Source organism: Heterocephalus glaber, unplaced genomic scaffold (assembly GCF_053883595.1).
Source record: "Heterocephalus glaber isolate CG9 unplaced genomic scaffold, H.glaber_assembly_v1.0 deba00001561, whole genome shotgun sequence".
Taxonomy (NCBI): Eukaryota; Metazoa; Chordata; class Mammalia; order Rodentia; family Bathyergidae; genus Heterocephalus; species Heterocephalus glaber.
Window position 1 is genome coordinate 2,165,189 of NW_028258349.1, and position 18,392 is coordinate 2,183,580.

Genomic DNA, 18,392 nt, shown 5'->3' on the forward strand with positions numbered 1-18,392 from the left:
TGTCTTCTCCCTGAATCCTATTCATTACTATCTTCCCCAGATTCTTATCACCAAAAAGAAAGAGACCCCAGAGAACTCATTCTATAAGACAATGAATACAGCCTTGAATAGGTAAACAGAATGTTGTTTTCACAAAATTTATTATAAATGCAGTGCATGATCTTTATAGGAAAATAAGAAGAAAAACCACTGATAATTCCATCACCCTGAAACAATCACTTTTAATATGTTGGTCTATGTTAGTTGATTTTATCATTTCTGAAATCATATGTACTTATGTAATTGCTCACATGTTACCCATAGTATAAGTGTGTCCCATGTTGTTAATATCTCTTAACAACAGTAATTTTATTACATTGGCTGTGGGGCTGTGTAGAGTTTTGATGTTGGGAAGTGCCAAGACATGCAATCAATCAGTTAGCCACCAGGGGCCATATTTTCTATTAGTGTCAGGCCAGAGAACTTCAGGACTCACAAATGGAACTCTGGAAGAATAGTGCTCCCTCTTTGGAACCGCAGCATTCTTTCTACATCTCCAGGGGAACTTCAGGCCAGGAGATAGCAGATCCTCACTTCTCTTATTTTCTCCCCCAAATTCCAGGGCTAGATAATGGAGATTAAATGTGGTTCTGATAATCAGGCTCTGTTCCATCCTCCCGAGCTTCCGGGTGCTTGAGAAGTGAATAGGTGATTGTATTCTCAGCCTAGAGAGAGCAGAAACTTGCGATGCATCTATGAAAAGGTCATGAGAAAAACAACAGCAGGGGAGAAGGAAGAGGAGAGGACAGGCTGAGATCACTCACCTCAGCTTTAGCAGCTTCCTCGGGATCAGAGAGATTGGCTGTGGGTAAAAAGAAGAGAGATCAGCCCCAGCACTGGTGGAACAGAAGGCACACTATGCTGCCGCTGAAGCTGCAAAACCAAAGTTCACACCAGGCCCAAGGCAAGGGTTGTTGACCCCAACTCAGGCCTGCAGGCTAAGAGCCAGGTCAATGTGGCCTCATTCTCTCACGCTGGGGCTATCCCAGCCTCTCCCACCCTGCTGGCCATGATGGCAAAGGGAAGCAGTGATTTGTCCCACATTCTTTTCAGAAGATCAATGAGCTTTCTTAGAAGCAAACCAGGTAGCTTTGGGGATCTCAGGGATTAGAGAAGAGGTGAGGAGTGTTCAGTATCAGAGTGAAATGAAGTCCAAATATTTTGCCGGCCACAGGGTTCAGGGAGGAAAAAGCAACTCCTTTTTCCACACTGGCCAAATGCAGTGCACCTTGGTTGGAAGTGTGAAGAATCAGGTACTTGGTGGCATCAAAAAGAAAGAAAGAAAAAAAGTGATGAGAAAGAGACAAGAAGGAAGAAGAGAAAAGGGAAGGTGAAAGGCAATAAGGCAGAAAAGAAAAGGAAGGAAGGAAGGGAGGGAGGAAGAGAAAGAGAGAAAGAAAGAGAGAGAGAAAGAAAAAGAAAGGAAAGAAAGGGAGAAAGAACTTTCTGTGGTAAATACCCAAAACACCAAATTTCCTCATGTTTTTGCCATAAATCACTTTTCCAGTATGAATAGCATCTTCAGTATCTGTGAATCCACATTTCCCAGGAAGGCGGGGAGGAGTCTGAGACAATGCTTCTAGTCTCCTTCCTCATCTCCTGGACACAAAGAGTCTCTATTTGCCATTTTCCAATCTCTGCAACAAATTATGCTTGGAATCTCCCTTCTAACACATTCTTCAATGACTTACTATGTCTTTTGGGAAACCATCAGTTCCAGTGAAATGTGTTTATGCCAATGTAGGTAGAACCAAACAACAAGGTTGTAAATTTACTATCCAGATGTGTTTGGACTTTTTATTAGACCTGGTTTGGTGCCTCCCAACATGGCCTGGCCAAGAGATGCTCGGAGCCTGCTCAAAGCACAGCTAGAGGAATTATAGTTTGCTCAAGCTCTCAAATCTGTTGGCTCTGCTCTAAGTCATACTCCAGCCATCTGAGGTAGAATCTTCAAAGGGCCTCTTTTTCCTGGGTGACCCTGCTATCATGGGAGTCCCCAGAGAAAGCTCCAATTTCCTTTGTGTTCTGAGTTTGACAACAGTTAGGAAATAGTCTGGAATTCTCCCTTTCTTCTTAAATGCTCCCACCTGGTATGGGGTTGGACAGTCACTGGTTTTCCTTCCAGGGCTCAAAGATCATCTACCAGGGGTGGCAAACCTATGGCACCCATGGCATTTGTTTTTCTTTTAAGACAAAAGATGTTAATGTATGAGTTGTTTTTTCTAAACTAAAACCTCAGTATCCAGGTTTAATTGCAGTGTTGGCAACTTGAGATAAATAAGTGGGTTTTGGGGTGCTGATTGGGCATTTGTCTCTAAAAGGTTTGCCATCCCTGCTCTAGGTTGACCTATTTCCTTCCTTGCTGAGGAGACTCAACATGGTAAGATTTTATTGGATGATGGTGGCAGAACCAGGCCAATATCTAGTAAACTGACATGGATGGGCATCAGAACCAAGTTTTACCCACAAAACAAAACCCACTAGTGGCCCTAGTCCCTCAGGATTTTCTCAAGCCCAAATCTCTTCCTGACTTTCAACCAAGAGCTGGTTTCTACCATGTCCACCCTATCCCTCCACAGGGACAGATTCCTCAACAAATCTAGGAGTTGTTCCCAGGACTCCTTCCCCTATTCTCTTAGACTCCTACATCCTTAACCCTATTGGACTTCTTATAACTTCAGACCCCTGTCTGTTGCCAAATCTCCACAGAAAGATCCAAATTTCTATGATATACTGCTTTGCAAATGTCCCCAAATTCTTAGTCTCAGAAATGTGGGTGCAGCTCTCCCCTCTCAATTTGGAACCGATGTTACTTTTCTTAACTCCAGTGAGATGTTCCTCAGGCCCAGGAGTTAGACTCAGAACTGACCAAGCGACTTGAGCCCCACCCACCTCCCCTTGCCCCCTCCCTCTTGCGTGCTCCAGCTGAACACACACAAGCCACTTCTTGCTGGTTCCCATCCATCTGGCAGCCCTGGACAGGACATCACTGAGCCCCCAGAGAGAACACTGTACTCACCTAGCTCCTTGGGAAGGGTCTCTCCCATTTCCCTGTGCTCAGGGCTTCCTGGGAGAGCTGGGAGGGGCACACAGGAGGTTAGTAGGATTATGGGGTGGGGCCTGAGTCCTCAAGACCAAAGATCAGGGGTAGGATTGGATTAGAATCAAAAGAAGCCCTTCTCTCACGCAGATGCCTCCTCTCCTCCCAGTTCCCCAGCTCCCCTGCCCAGAAAACACTCTGGCCTGGAAAAGGACTGGTCCAGAAAGACAAAAGTCAACTAACCCTATGGCATCAGGAAGGTCACCGTTCCATCTTTCTTATGCTTCCTCTGCCTTTGAAACAGACCTCTTTCTCTGAGTATGTCAGTGTCTCAATATTTACTTATCATCTGCAACTGAGGCCCTGCCTATGAACCAGCAGCAAATGCTTTGTGAGGTATTAGTAGTATTATTCTCTCATTCCTCACTTCCATGCCTTCCCTGCCATTCCTCATGTTCTATGCCTAGAACGCTCTTCCAGCCCTCTTTGCCTAACTCACTGCTTCCCAAACATCACCTCCTCTGTAATGGCAACAGTTCAGATTTATGTGCTGTCTATTATCAGCTAGGCAACTGTTATAAGAGCTGCAATCTCATTCATCATCATAACAATCCTGTGAGGTGAGTCCTGTGAGTCTCCTCATTTTCCAGATGAGGAAACTGAGGCACAGAGAGATGGAGAACTTCACCCAAAGTCATATAGCTGGTGAGCTGAGCTGAGATTTGAACCTGGGCAGTAGGACCCTACTTTTTGTTTTTCAATAGCTATTGTGCACTGACTTCCCATGAAACTTTCTCTAACTGCTCCAGCCGGGCTGGATGTTTAGTTTGTATATTAAATGTCCCTCAAAGGCCCCGTGTGAAACACTTGGTTGCCAGAATGGCGGTATTGGGAGATGGTGGGACCTTTAAGAGGTAGGGCTTAGTGGGAGGTCTTTATGTCATTGGGGGGGGGCGTTGAAGAGGACTGTGGGATCCCTGGTCCCTTCTTTGCTGGCTTTGCTTCCTGGCCATAAGGTTAGCAGTTTTGTCCCATCATTTGTTCCTGCCATAATATGCTGCTTAGTCACAGCTTAAAGAAATGGGGCCAACTGATCATAGGCTGGAACCTCCAAAACTGTGAGCCAAAATAAACCTTTTAGCTTTATAAGTTGATTATACCAGGTATTTTGTTATAGTGATAGAGCTGATTAACACACTGGGTTACAGAGCTTCCTCTATATCACTGTTGTAGCCTTTTTGTTTCTTTAACATTGCTCTTATCCCATCTTATATTTATCCATTTGTATTTCTGTCTTTCCCACAATGCTGAGAACTCCCTGAGGGAAGGGATTGGGTTTCTTTATCTTGATATCACCCCCAGTGTCTACCACAGTGCTTGACTCTTTGTTCAAGCCTTGTTGAATGAATGAATAATAAATGAATGAGTGATTAAAGATGGAGCTATAGCTGAACACTAAGAATTCTCTAGCCTGGTAATGTCTGGACTTAGGGCCTCAGTCAAGTAGGAACTGATAACAAACAGGACCAAAGAGAGACACTAACCTGGAGTCCTCTTTCTCTTGAGGTAGGTCATGGCTGCCACAGCAACAATAAAGGCCACTGTAACAATCGCAATGACTACAGCCACAATTATCACCACTGACGAAGAGTCACTTGACTTGGACTCTGGGGAAGATAGATTTGAGGACGCAATAAGTACTGTTCCTGTCACCCCCTCTCCCGCTCCAGTGTTGTGCCACAGCACTTATTACCTCAAGCTCTTCTGTGTCTGGGGCACCTATAGATGTAACACTTCACTCCGAAACCTCACCTGCACAAGGGTTCTATGGATGGACTTGTGCCTCTCCCAGAACCAAGTTTATCCACCACACAAGTAAAGGTACATAGGGGAGTGTGCAGGAGCAGAGAGATGCCCCTCTGGGGTAGCGGGGTAGCAGGCCTGAAGCTGCCCTAGTTGGAGGCATCACTCCTGTTCAGAACTCACCAGGCCCCAGGAGTGAATGGCCATTCCATGAGATGGGAGAAGAAGCAAGGCACCCTGAGCACTTAGGAATGTCCACGAGCTTAGGGAAGCTGTAGGCCAATGAGGCGGCTCTGTTTCACTGCTGCGCATAGAATGAGGCCACAACCTTGACCCCTATTCCCTGGAATGGAGGGCTGTGAGCTCTGGCCCCTACTCCTGCCCATTGACCGATACTGGGCAAAGCTTTCACAAAGCTTCTTGTTGGCCCTGGTGCTGTGTGGCATTGCTCAGACCTCCACACAGGCCGACAGGGCCTTAACCTTGCCCATTACCTTTTCTCTTGTCCCTACGTCTTGACAGAGTTCCCATACCTTGAACAGTGATGGTCACAGGCTGTGATTTGTGGGGTGTCACTCCTATATGTCCTGTGCAGTGGTAATCACCACTGTGACTGTGGTTTGCTCGTGGGATAGAGAAATTGCTATTGAAATTGAAAAATTTCTTGGCTATTCCATTGTGGTAGAATGTGACCTTTCCCAAAGGCCTGTCATTCCAGCTGTGGCACCGCAGCATGATGACTTCTCCCTCCTGGAACACTGGTTGGGGGGTCTGGAGCAGCAGCCAGTCTGGAAGACACAAGAACTACAAGATCTAGGAGATCTTGACTCAACTCTGAGACCCAAACGGTCCCATCTAGTGCAATGTAATGAGCAGAGGGAAGAGCCTAAGTTTGGCATCAGATACTCTTGATCTCTAATTCTGGCTCCATTCATCTATGAGCTCTGTAATCTTGGGTGGTAATTTAACTGTCTGGGCCTCCGTTTTCTCATCTTTGAAAACAGGCACGATGACACTATGGTTCTATAACAGTTCCTGGCACACACTGGGCATTCAGGGTGCACTCATCTTCTCTTTCCTTTCCTGGAAGAAGGTAGCTGCATCCTTGTCCTGCTAGGAAACATGCAAGACACCCTGAGGGAGTCTATTTCTTAGGGCTGAGTCCCAGCAAGACTGAGGAGATACAGGTGGAGAGGACCAACCAGATACATATATCTGGGCGATAGGAGAAGGTCTTGAATCTCCAAAAGATGTTGGTTTACTGATGAATATTAATGAACAGGGAGCTTCTGGTCAGCAGGGACTTCGTCTGAAGGCAGCAGGTCACAGGTGAGTCATGAGATTGCTGTACATTTTTGAGGAAACTTTGGGACTCAAGTGAGGGGCAGGGCCAAGTGAAGAGTAACAGTAACAACAGTCATCACAGTCAGGTGATAGCTTTGCCTTACGGAGAACCTACTTTCTGCCAGGAGTTTTGTAAAATCATTGATCTATTCGGCAAACACGTACTAAGCCTTTCCCTGTTCCAGAGGTGAGAAATGCAGAGAGGGATAGGACCCAATTTTCCCTTCAAGTTGCCCAGATACTGATGGGAGAGAAAAATGAAGGAAGACCCTATATGGAGAGGGGGCTGGAGATTAGGGAAGGACCAGATCTCCCCAGAGCCCTATGAGAGAGGCATTAATAACTCTGCTGAACAGATGGAGAAACTTAGACTTAAGGATTAAATAAGTTGATTGTGTTTATGTAGCTGGTTATTTCTAGGTTTAGGACTATTCAGTTGTGGTCTGTTTGTGGTTGGGGTTTTTTTTCGGGGTGGGGGGTATTGAACCTAGGGCCTTCACACTGAGCTATATCCCCAGCCCTTTCATTAATTTTCATTTTGAGACAGGGTTTTGCTGAATTACTAAGTTGCCCAAGCTGGACTCAAATTTGCAACCCTCCTGCCTCAGCCTCCCAGAGTACAAACATATACCATTATTTTCAGCTTGAAAATGAAAGGGTTTTTATGAAGTACGGATCTCCTTCTGCTTCTCTCACACTCAGATGCCTGTCTGTGGCCTTGGAATGAACCCTCTTGCTCAATCAGGACTGAGGCAAAAAGAACTTACTCATACACGCCAAGGAATTTCTTAGGAATCGCACCCGCATCCACACATATGAAGCCAAAGAGTGGGTAAAAAAGGAAATGAGTGAGCAAAAATTACTTCAAGCAAGTCAGAGTGGTGCTTCCCAGAAATCAGGCCAGCCCCCTTTCCTGCCAACATCCGCAGTGTCAGCAGGTTCCCCTCTCCTGGTCCCCCCACCCCCGTCCTCTACTGACCCGCGATCACGTCCAGATGCACAGGGTCGCTAAGGCTGGTCCCGCCCATCTGGCACCGGTACTCTCCGCTGTCATTTTTCTCGGCTGTGAACCGGTAGCTGGGATGGACCTGGGCGGGGATGGGGCTCCCGCTCTGGAGCCACTGGGTGGAGTGGTTCCCAGGGCTGAGGGCCCCCTCGCATGTCAGTAAAACGAGGTCTCCCTGGAGCACCTGGATCCATGGGGGCTCGCGTCTCACCACAGCCTTTGGGAGATCTGTTGGGGGTGGAGAGAGGAGGCAGCATGACGAAGGGGAAACCGAGGAATCTCAGCAATCCCTAAAACTCAGATAAGCAACTGTGTTCGTACTGCAGACAAGAAGAGTGGAACCAGGCCAAGAAGGACTCTGCTGCTGAGGGCAACCACAAAGGCCAAGGACACTCTCAGGGAGCAGGAATGACGCTTTGCAGGAGCGGGCAAGAGGGAACATGGGGGAGACCAGCAAGGAAACTCCCTACAAATATGTCTACCACACCAAGAAATAGCCTAACAGTTCCTTCTTTGTGTGTCCTGTGTCTAAGTCTGTTTTCCCTCTCCCTCTCCCCCCCCTTCTCTCTCTCTCTTTTGGGGCTCACTTTCCTCCCTTGTAAACTGAGGCATTTGGACACTAGTTAATAAGCCCTCTCCAGAGCTGGCTGAAGACAAGTGGGAGCATCTGACAGAGAAGTGGGGCCTGAGAGTCAGATATCAGGTTTCTGTTCCGACCTGGTGTCATTCTTTATCCCTTAGAGAGGAGGTCAGGGTGGCCAGTCCTCTGAGGCCTCAGAAGGATGGAATGGGAGAGAAACGAGAGGGTAGTCCCGGGGTAGGGGAAGACTACACAGATAAGGAAATGCCTGGCAAAGCTCTGTCCACCGTGCTACAAGCAAAAGCATAAGGGCTCTCTGTCAGGAGGACAGGACTTGAACCCTGGGATCCATGCAAAGCAGAGGATTTGTCAACACATGCAACAATCTACACAGATCATGTGATTTTGCGTGTGCTTGAATTTTACCTGGAGAGAAAGCCCTTGTTTTTTTCTAGTGAAGTTTAAAAAAATATTTGATACATAATATCTGTACATATTTATAGGGTACATGTAATTCTTTAACACACGTATATAATGTATAATAATCAGATCATATCTGTCACTACAAATGTTTGTCATTTATTTGTTTGAGAGCATTCAAAATTGTCTCTACTAAGGGGATAGAAGAGAATACTATATGTATATTCATTCCTCAAAGTGAATATAATTATTCATATACCAATAAAAAAGAAAAAATCCTCTCTACTAGCAATTTTGAAATACACCATTAATGTTGTCTACTATAGTTATCCTCCTGAACACAGAAGATTAGAAGTTTTTCCTCCTATCCAACTGTACCCCTGTGCCCATTAAAAATCCTCTCTCCATCCTCTCCTGCCCTTCCCAAGCTCTGGTAATTACTATTCTACTTCTGTGAGATCAACTTTTTCAAAGTTCTTGATTTTATTTAGAGTGGAAGGCAGTTGAAAGAGAGGACAGAATTCTCATTTTCTGTGACAATGCTTGTAACATGTCACTGTAACAGAACCAGAAGGGCTGAAGCATCTGTGGACCATGACTGTCCACCACCTGTACACCTGGGAAGAGAGGTGGGCAGGACATCTTCTGGGAGTGGTGACCCTTTCCTAACCCTGACCTCGTCCAGAGCTTGGTTGCTGGCGCTATCAGAGCACTCCAGGGAGGGCACCAGAAGAAGGGAAAGGTGGAGGTAGAGAAGGGAGAGAAGGTACATCGGGTCCTTACCAGATATCCCGGCAACAGGAGCTGTAAGAAAGAAAGCAGGGGTCATCAAGGGCCTGCATCTGCCCTGAGACCAGCCCGTCCAGGTCCAGAGCTCCCTCACCCACTGCCCAACTTTTGCCCATGCCCATCCCCTGGCTGCCCAGATGAGGTACATTTTCAAAAGTTCTGAGAACTCCTTCCACAATAACAGAAGAAAATGAAATGATATAAAACACTCTTCCTCCTGGGTTTGGTATTTCATTTAGTTTAACACTTTTGACTGATTAAAATGGCTCTGGAAAGTTGTCTGTTGGATCTTACATATGTAAATGATTTTTGCCAGACTCTACCCAGAGAGCAGGATTTGTTCTTTTGGGGAGAAGGGATAAGGATTAAACAACCTTACATCTGTACACAATCTGTAATCTATGATCATTGCAGAAGAATAGAAAATATACATGACAAAAATATTATTGCCTTGCTAGATTTTCCTTCTGGGAAGGAGAGATATATAGATATGTAGATATATATGATGTTAACATAAAGATTATATATATATCAGACTAAGTCATGCTATAAAAAGTGTTCTGTAACCTGATTTTTCACTGAGTGATACCTGGTCTAGCAGATTAATGTTTGTACATGATTGATTCATTGAGTGTTGGTACTGGGATTGAACTGCACTGAGCTATATTCCCAGCTCCTTTTTATTTTTTATTTTGAGACAAGGTCTCACTAGGTTGCTACGTTGACCAGGCTGGACTGGAATTTGTGATCCTCCTGCCTCAACCGCCCAGAGTGCTAGAAGTACAGGCTTTTGCCACTGTGCCCAGCTATGTTATTGCCTTTAATGACTGCACTCTATCCTAATATTTGACTCCCCAGTGGTTTATTTTGCATCCTTGATGCTTAATACTCAGGTCTTCTAGATTTTTGCTATTAGGCAAATCTGAGAAGAGAAGGAGAATGCAAAAAGAATAGCTCTGTGGCTTCATGTGGGGGCCGGCGGAATGACACAGTGAGGAGAAGGGTGTCCCAAGTGGAGGCAAAGCGTAGGACTGGAAGGGTTAGGAAAGCTGAATGCAAGGGTGGAGATTTGAGGGGAACCATCATTGGGTGAAAAGTCAAAGCAGCATCTTTACATGAATTAGAGCCCTGTGTGTGTGCGTGTATGTGTGTGTGTGTGTGTGTGTGTGTGTGTGTAGGTGTATATATTATCTATAATCAGTACGGATTTTCTTTTATATTTGGGCTGAAAGTTAAAAATTTCCAAATAGGTGTATATTTTCAGGGACAAAGCAGAGAAAGAAATTGAAGCAGAAACAAGGGTTGAGTTTATCAACAAACCTGCATTGACTTCCTACAGTCTTGCAGCTCAACATTCTAATGGTGGAGATAAGAATATGTATACTTTATTGTAAAAGAGATGTTCCTAGTGGCACAGGAGGAGTATGGATAAAATGCTAAGGGGGATGAGAGGAAGGAAAGGTCCTAGGGTTCTGTGTTTGGCAGGGTTTGGTGTTGGTAAGGAGGGGAACCTCATGGAGAGGTGGTATTCCTCCTCAGGGACCTTCAAGGAGTGAAAGGATTCTGATCGAGAGGGAAGAGGCAATCCATGCGATGAATGCACGGTACGTGTCAACATTCCTAGTGAGTTGTACCCCATCTTCTGCTTGATTTGGGGTCTCTGTGAAAGTCCTTCCAAGAGTGAAAGAAAAGACTAAAAAGGAAAGTCTTAAAGCTAAAGGATGTGACAGAGGGTAAGAACACAGACTGAGTTTGAATTTTGACTTCGCCCCTGCCAAGGGACCTGCACAAATCACTTTTCTCTGCTTTAGTTCCCTTGATTGTAAATGGAGATAATGACAGCAGTACCTGAAGTACTGAGTTGAAGTAAGAGTTACATGAAATAGTAAGGCTATAGTGTGCTACCTGACCCATGGTAAATTTTAAATAAATATAAGGTAATTTTTGAAGTTTGATCTTTAGTTCAGTGTTTAATGGGAAGTCAGAACATTAAAAGTGTGTCTAAAAGCACCATGTCAGATAAATTGGAAAGGGGAACTATCTTTTTTTTTTTTTGGTACCGGGGATCAAACTCAGGTCCTTGCATTTGCAGGACAGGAGGCGGAACCACTGAGCTAAATCCCTGGCCTGGAAAGGGGAACTATCAAAGAGACTTGTTAGGAAAGAGACGGTTGCAATTATCTAGAATAAGTGCGCATGACTTCTCCAATTCACACTTGATGTACTCATCTCTTCCGTTCACACATTTTAACCACACATGCTCATCCTACACCCAAGACCTCATCATCCACAGAAAGCATAACATCAAACTCACAAAATCAAACATTTCTCTCCCTCTCTCTCTCTCTCTTATGAGACAGGGTGTCACTATGTAGTTCAGGCTGGCCTCAAACATACATCGATCCTCCTGCCTCAGTCTTCTATGGGCTGGGATTACAGGCACACCTGGCACAAAATCAAACATTTCACGCTCCAGTTACAACCCCCTTCACTTCCATTCTATCTGCTCAAGTACAGACTCCATAATCAGCTTTCACTTCGTCAAGAATCCCAGAGCTAAGCAGAGCGTGGTGGTGCATGCCTGTAATCCCAGCACTCTGGGAGACTTTGGCAGGAGGATTGCAAACTGGAGCCCAACCTGGGCAGCTTAGTGACCTAGTAAGACTCTGTCTCAAAATAAAAAAAATATTTTAAATGCATGAGGATGTTAACTTAGTGTGAAGGTCTTAGATTCAATTCCAAGTACTGTAAAAAAAAAAAATCCCAAATCTTTTGTCCCTCCCCTTCTACCCTTCAGCCCATGCTTGCCTTTACCCCTGTCCCTATCCAGTTTGGATCTGATGAAAATCACCTCATTGCAAACCCCTCTAACCTTTTTTGCCCTTCTCTGTCTCCATCAAATGCACCTGCAATCCCCATTTCCTTGGTCATTGACAATTTACTTGGTCAGTTGTATCGACAGGGGGAAGTGAAGAGTATACTAAAGTGAGAGAAATTTAAAAGACAGAACTGAGAGAACTTGGCACTGATTGAAATATGGGGGTGATGTAAGTGCATGACCAGGAAAGAGGTCACTGTGCTTATGCAAATATAAATCTTAGATGGATAAGAAGACTTGTAAGGAGAAGATGCTAAGTTGGATTTTGAATATATTTTGTTTCTAAGCTGGAAAGTTTACTTGGAGTTATCCAGGCAGGAGGCAGAAATAAGAAATTAGGTAGAAGTGAGCAAGACAAGTAGATTTGAAGTTACTGACATGGAAATGATAGCCAAAAATCTGAGTATGTAGGATTGGGAAAGTGGACAGTGGAATGGAAGAGTGGGTGAAAAAGAGGAGGATGAAGAAATAAAATAAGCAAGAGATGAGAGAAGAAGAGAGAACCCAGAAGTCAGGTCTTCATTCCACATTCAACAAATAGTAGTGGAAATTAACTATATCACATGAATTGCACTCATTGTGAAAGGGACAAAGACCTTGTACTTCAGGTCAGGAAAACTGCTGAGTCCACAGAGAAGTCCCCAGATCGTAGTAGAGCACCTGCTACATAGAACTCATAACAGATTTAAACAAAGCAGTAGAAGAATCAGCAAAAGTGTTGAAAACAAAGTGCAGTATACACACTGCTTGGCTATAGAGGAATCACCATTTGGGGTGCAATGGGGAACATGCACACCTATGAGGGTAGAACTGGAGCCTTTTCAGTAAACAATGGACCAACACTGAAGTTGAAGTACAACTGTAAAGTGCAGTGACTCAGCCATAGCTGTACTTGGAGATGCCATGGCCTTAGCCTGCAGCAGGGATCCAGGGAAGCAGAGATGGGAGCAACTGAGGCACAATCAAGGGGTGTTGTAAAATAGAGTCATCAAGAGATAAAAACCTAAACTAGAGGCTCAGAAAAGATAGAGTAGATCCTTGGAAATTTAGCAAAAGGCAAATGGAAGAAAACACCAAAAGTCTTTCTGAAGATTCTTGCTCAGATGCCCAGCACATTGGGAGTGCTATTAATGCAAATAGTGAAGACATCACCCCTCTACTGAGCCTGCCCATGGGAAAAACACGGTAGTTCAGTGCTCATTTTACACTCCTACTTTCATGGGGAGCTACTCTCTCTTCCTTATCCCTGCCTCCTGTAGGCCTCCATCATCCAGCACTGAGGGGTGAGGGCTCCCAGAGAGCTGGCCATGCAGGGCCAAGTCAGGGCACGTGACTTGGAGGAGTGGCTGTGTGCCTTCCTCTGAGAGGTGAGGGTGAAACCCCAGGAACACACCTGGAGAAAAGTCTTGGCAGTAAGGATTCCCTAGTGTGCTTCTCCCAGCCTCTTCTAACTACCTGGCACCATTAGTTCCTGTCTCCCGGCCCGTAGCTGAGATCCTGATCAGAAAAGATTCATCTGTCTTGGCTTAAAATGATGGCTTTCTCACTGATCAGAGCCAGGACTCACCCCGTGGTCTGTGCAATGAAAGGAGGCACGCATGATTACTCTGGTCCCTCGGCTGACAATTCCAAAACTGCCCAGGTCTATGGGTCCTCTGAGTCCTGGTTCCCTGGGCTTCTGCCCAGGGGAATTCCCTTATATGCAAAAAACATAGGCTTCTGCTATATGAAGTGGTCCCAGCAGCACAGAGAAGGGCCATTGCCACCCTCCCCAAATGCATCTTAGAGCTCCTCTTCACCCCTTGTCTAAGGCAGCACTGGTCCTCTTGCCTAAGGTTTGGTTCCATGTGAAACAAATTCAAAGGGAAATATTCTGGCCACATATTTATCACTCAACTTAGATCATTAGACTTTCCCCAGAGCAGGTTCTGATGCAGGCAGTGGCAAAAGTTCAGGGGCTGGGTGCCCAGTAAAACTGAGCGTTAAAAAAAATTCTGCCAACTTTGATTTACTAAGGCCAATGGGGCTGTCAGATATGCAATGTACTGCCTCCATACTCCTAATTTTCCCAACATGCTTCTTATGTCACCCTTATCCCTGCCCGAGATCAGCCCTGACCCAGGTATTCCTCCTCCTGCCTCCCTCTTCAGGGCCTTGACTCACCCAGGAATAGCACAGCTATCCACAGCAGCATATGGCCCAAAGTCTGTGAGGACTTGCAGTCAGCTCGGTGACTCTCAGTGGCAAGGACAGGTAGGAATGAAGGGAAGCAAGCTGGCTCTGAAGCAAGCTGGCTTCCACAGCACACAGCTTCTCTCCACCCAGAAAGCACCCAAATTCTGTAGTCCAAAAGAGGAAATAAAAAGAAACGGTCTGTTTAATCATAGGCTCCTCCCCTTCCACTCTCTTTCATCTATTCTCTCCTAGAAGATTCAGAGTTTCCCAGAATCTCTGGCTCAGCTCAAGCCACAGAAACTAAAGAAACATGGAAGCAATTTCTCCCTTCTTCCTCTTGGGGCCACAGCTGACCTGGGCCCTTGGGTCCTTGGGAGAAAGTGGGACAAAAGGAAATGACCACCCAAACTCAATTCAGAACTTTGTACCTCAGTTTCCATCCTCCCTAGGAAGGTAATGGAGGTGAGTTGTATAGACCATCTTCCAGTACATCTTCCATTTGGAAATGCAGACACTGGGATCTGGACTTCTCCTGAAATTGAGCATCCACCATTGTTCAATTTTTCTCTATTATCATAATTCCCTGAGTCACTTTTGGATTGTAGAACAAGAGCAAGGAAGTGTGTCATAGAAGCAATAGGACAATCACATTCATCCTCATTATTTCCCTCCTTTATTCTTTTTTTTATTCATTTACTTACTCATTAATGTAATGAATATCTCAATGAATATTGCTTGAGCGCCAATTTGTGAACTGGATCCTTGTCCTGTTCATTTCTCCCATCACTGGTCTCACCCCTATGGTATGGTGAAAGAGCATGGGTGGTGGAACCGGAAGTGCAAATTTGAATGCTGAGAGCTACTGGGAGGTTTAGGTTCCAGACCTGTAAACATGAAGATCATCATGCCTGTTAATCCAAACAGTTTCTCAACCTCAGCACTATTGACATTCTGAGCCAAATAATTGTTGTGAGGACCTGCTCTGTGTATTATAGGATGTTTAGCATCATCCCCAGCCTCTACCTGTTAGATTCCTATGAATCCCAAAGAGGTGAAAACAAAAATATCTCCAGACATTGGCATATGCTCCCTGGGGGGGAAAAACTGCCCCTAGTTAAGAACTGCTGCACTCAAGGTTTTGGAAGATAAAAGACAACATGTGTGGGCTCGGGATGCAGCACAGTGGTGCCACGCCTGCCGTGTAAGCACAAGGTCCTGAGTTCAATCCCCCATACCACAAAAAAAAACCCCACCAAAAACATGCATTCTAGCAAGGGTCTGTAGATATCATAGGTATCCCATGAGTGCTACCTCTTTTTCTTGCCTTCTGTCATCATCTGTTCACCATCAACATCCCCAAAACAGAAGATATTCTGGGATCCATCTTGGGGCACTCTCTGGAGGTCTCTTTACTACACAACCTTTCAGGAAGTAAGCGTAATACTCAAGGAAATGACATTGTAAAACCTTCCTCTCATACTCTGTGGTCCTCAGAACACTTCAACAGCCCCACCCTCTCTATCACATGTTTTGACTACCAGGGCTTTCAACCTCCCCTCCAGCCTTTATCTTATTTTTAAGTGAGAAAACATTTTTATTAGTGATAAAAGGCCAGTGGGCTGACATCAATACTTTTACAAAATCATTATAAACTAAAGCATAAAACAATAAACAGGTAATACACTAAGAAACCAGAGTTAATAGCCAGGATTGGTAGTACATGCCTGTAATCCCTGGCTGAGCCAGGAGAATTGAGAATTCATGGCAAGCCTGGCCTACACAGCAAGTTCAAGATTATCCTGGGCTACCTATCAAGACCATGTCTAGGGCCCAGCATGGTGGAGCACACCTGTAATCTCAGCACGGGCTGAGGCAGGAGGATCACCAGGAGTTCGAGGCCAGCCTGAGCTACAGAGTGAGACCCTGTCTCAAAAACAAAACAAAACAAAAAAAAGTCAAAAAAAGCAAAAAACCGCCAGAAAGCAAAAAAGAAAGAAACCAAAATTAATAGTCACTACATAAGCATAAAAATGCTTATTCTGAAGAAGGCACTGGACATATTATCTCTTTTACAATAATCTCAGAAGATAAATATCATCATCCTCATCTGCATATGAAGAAACTTAGCTGGCCAAATAGTACAAAGAAGCTACAAAGATTGGCCCATGGAATGAAAAACAGGAGTTGCCTAAGCAGGCTCAAAAAGTGTTTGTCAAGAGAGATGAGGTCAAATAAAAACAAAAGGCTAAGATAACGGTCTCCACAATGGAGGAAGTTGTCAAGAAACTAGATCAAGGATCCTCAAAGGGGAAAAAAAGGGAAATGACAAGCCACAGCAGGGAAGAGGTGAAAGAGCTCAGGGAGGAATTCCAAGAGCAGCAACAGATGCTTCAAATGCAGAAAGCCAGGGCACTTTAAGAGGGACTGCCCAGAGTGGAAGAAGGAGGTGGAAATGATTCCCCTCATGGCATTTAAGGAGGACTAAGGGAGTCAGTGATTCTTCAAACAGGTCTGGCCAGGAGCCCTTGATAAACTTTAGAGTGAGACCTAAAGAGGAGGAGGTTATTTTTCTGGTTGACTCAGGCAACTGCCCACTCCTCATTAACATTTCAACCTAAGAGCACAAAGCTTTCTAAAGAGAAAGGACTAGCATCTGGGGTAAAAGGGGAGGGATTTTAAATTCCAATATTTGAAAGAATGATAGGCAGGGCCGGGGATTTAGCTCAGTGGTTCCAGCACCTGCCTTGCAAGGTCCCGAGTTCCATCCCTGGTACCAAAAAAAAAAAAGAATGATGGGCAAATTAGGGCCAAAGCAGATTAAAGAGTCACTATTATATTTCCCTGATGCAGGCACTAATCTCCTGGACAGAGATTTGTTTATTAGGCTGGCCAGCTCAGTTTCTTCATGTGCAGATGGGGATGATATTTATCTTCTGAGATTGTTGTGAAACTTAGAGATTATATGTCCAGTGCCTCCTTCAGAATAAGCATTTTTATGTTTACATAGTGACTATTAATTTTTGTTTTGGGGGTTTTTTTTGCTTTTCTTTTAGACATGCTCTTGATAGGTAGTCTGGGATTACAGGCATGTACCCCTACTCCTGGCTATTAGTTCTGAAGGAGGCTCAAAAAGTGTCTGTCAAGAGAGACAAGGTCAGGCAAAAATAAAAGACTAAAATAATGGTCTCCATAGGGGAGGAAGTTTGTCAAGAACTCGATCAAGGATCTTCAAAGGAAAAAAGGGAAATGAGAAGCCACAAAAAGTAAGAGTGGGGCCTTCTGTCAGAAGAAGAAGAAAAGAAGACTGACCCCCTTGTGTGGGTCAAGGAGGAAAATAGAGGGGGTTACAGATTACCCAGTGAAAATTAAGTTAAAACATCCAGGAGAAGTACTTAGTAGAAGACAATATTTGATTTCTGTTGAAGGCAGAAAAGGACTGCAGTCAATGATAGAAGGACTAATTAGGAACAGATTATTGGAAACTTGCATGTCACCATACATTACTCCAATTCTCCTGGTCAGAAACCCTGATGGCTCATACAGGTTGGTACAAGACCTGAGAGCTATAAACCAGATTGTCCAAACCCAATACCCACTAGTACCCAATCCCTGTACCCTCCTTAGCAAAATCCCATATGAACACAAGTGGTTTAGTGTGGTGGCTCTAAAGGATGCCTTTGGGGGTTGTCCTTTGGATCCCAAAAGTACAGACCTCTTTGCCTTTGAATGGGACAACCCCATCAGTGGAAGTAAATAAAAATACCACTGAACAATTCTGCCCCAAGGATTTACAGAGGCCCCAGACTTATTTGGTCAGATATTAGAAACAGTTTTGGGAGAGTCCCAACCTCCTACAAGAACAGAATTGTTACAATGTATATGTGGTCTTTTGTTCTCAGGGGAGAAGAAAGACCAAGTATCAGGAGCCACTATAAGCTTATTAAACTTCTTGGGGAAGAAGAGGTTAAGAATCTTCAGGAATAAACTATACTGTAGTTTGTGGAAAAAATACGTTAAATACCTGGGTGTGTTAATTACTTTTCTCTCGTTGCTGAGACAAAATACCAGACACCTGAAGTTAAAGGGGAAAGGGTTTATTTGGCTTACAGTTTGTAGAGGTTTCAGTCCATAATCAGTGAAGTCCAAGGAAGGAAAGATAAACAGGTATGGCAGAGCAGAAACAACATGGCACACACAAGGCAGCAAAGGTAACAAGAGAGTTAACAGTGTCTCCCTACCCCCTTTATCTTATTCAGACTACTTAGGGAGGGTAGCACTTAATCCTAGTGCCCCTGAGCCTAGCATTGCACCAGGAATC

The 18,392-nt window shown here is 44.7% G+C and overlaps 1 protein-coding gene across 2 annotated transcripts; it reads right to left on the bottom strand.

Moving 5' to 3' along the window:
• Positions 1-121: 121 nt before the first annotated feature.
• On the bottom strand, positions 122-15,483 carry Fcgr2b (Fc gamma receptor IIb). Of its 2 annotated transcripts, none has more exons than XM_087190883.1 (10): positions 15,386-15,483; positions 14,776-14,958; positions 14,503-14,606; positions 14,063-14,238; positions 9,016-9,036; positions 7,206-7,460; positions 5,416-5,670; positions 4,624-4,746; positions 804-841; positions 122-704 (listed from the first exon to the last, which is right to left on the bottom strand). In XM_087190883.1, the coding sequence occupies exons 4-10, from the start codon at positions 14,091-14,093 to the stop codon at positions 618-620; spliced, it is 810 nt and encodes a 269-aa protein (XP_087047009.1). In that variant the 5' UTR covers positions 14,094-14,238; positions 14,503-14,606; positions 14,776-14,958; positions 15,386-15,483; the 3' UTR covers positions 122-617. The 2 variants fall into 2 exon arrangements, with proteins under 2 accessions (XP_087047009.1, XP_004865208.1); XM_004865151.4 differs by lacking the exon at positions 15,386-15,483 and adding an exon at positions 3,059-3,115 and having other exon boundaries at positions 14,776-14,923.
• Between the last annotated feature and the right edge of the window lie 2,909 nt (positions 15,484-18,392).

Excerpts from the sequence above, each read along its gene's own strand:
- Fcgr2b (XM_004865151.4), bottom strand. The coding sequence starts at position 14,093 with ATGCTGCTGTGGATAGCTGTGCTATTCCTGG. Across the intron at positions 4,747-5,415 it reads TGTGACCATCACTGTTCAAG|AGTCCAAGTCAAGTGACTCT; the intron begins GTATGGGAACTC and ends TATCTTCCCCAG. Across the intron at positions 842-3,058 it reads GACCCTTCCCAAGGAGCTAG|CCAATCTCTCTGATCCCGAG; the intron begins GTGAGTACAGTG and ends TTTTACCCACAG.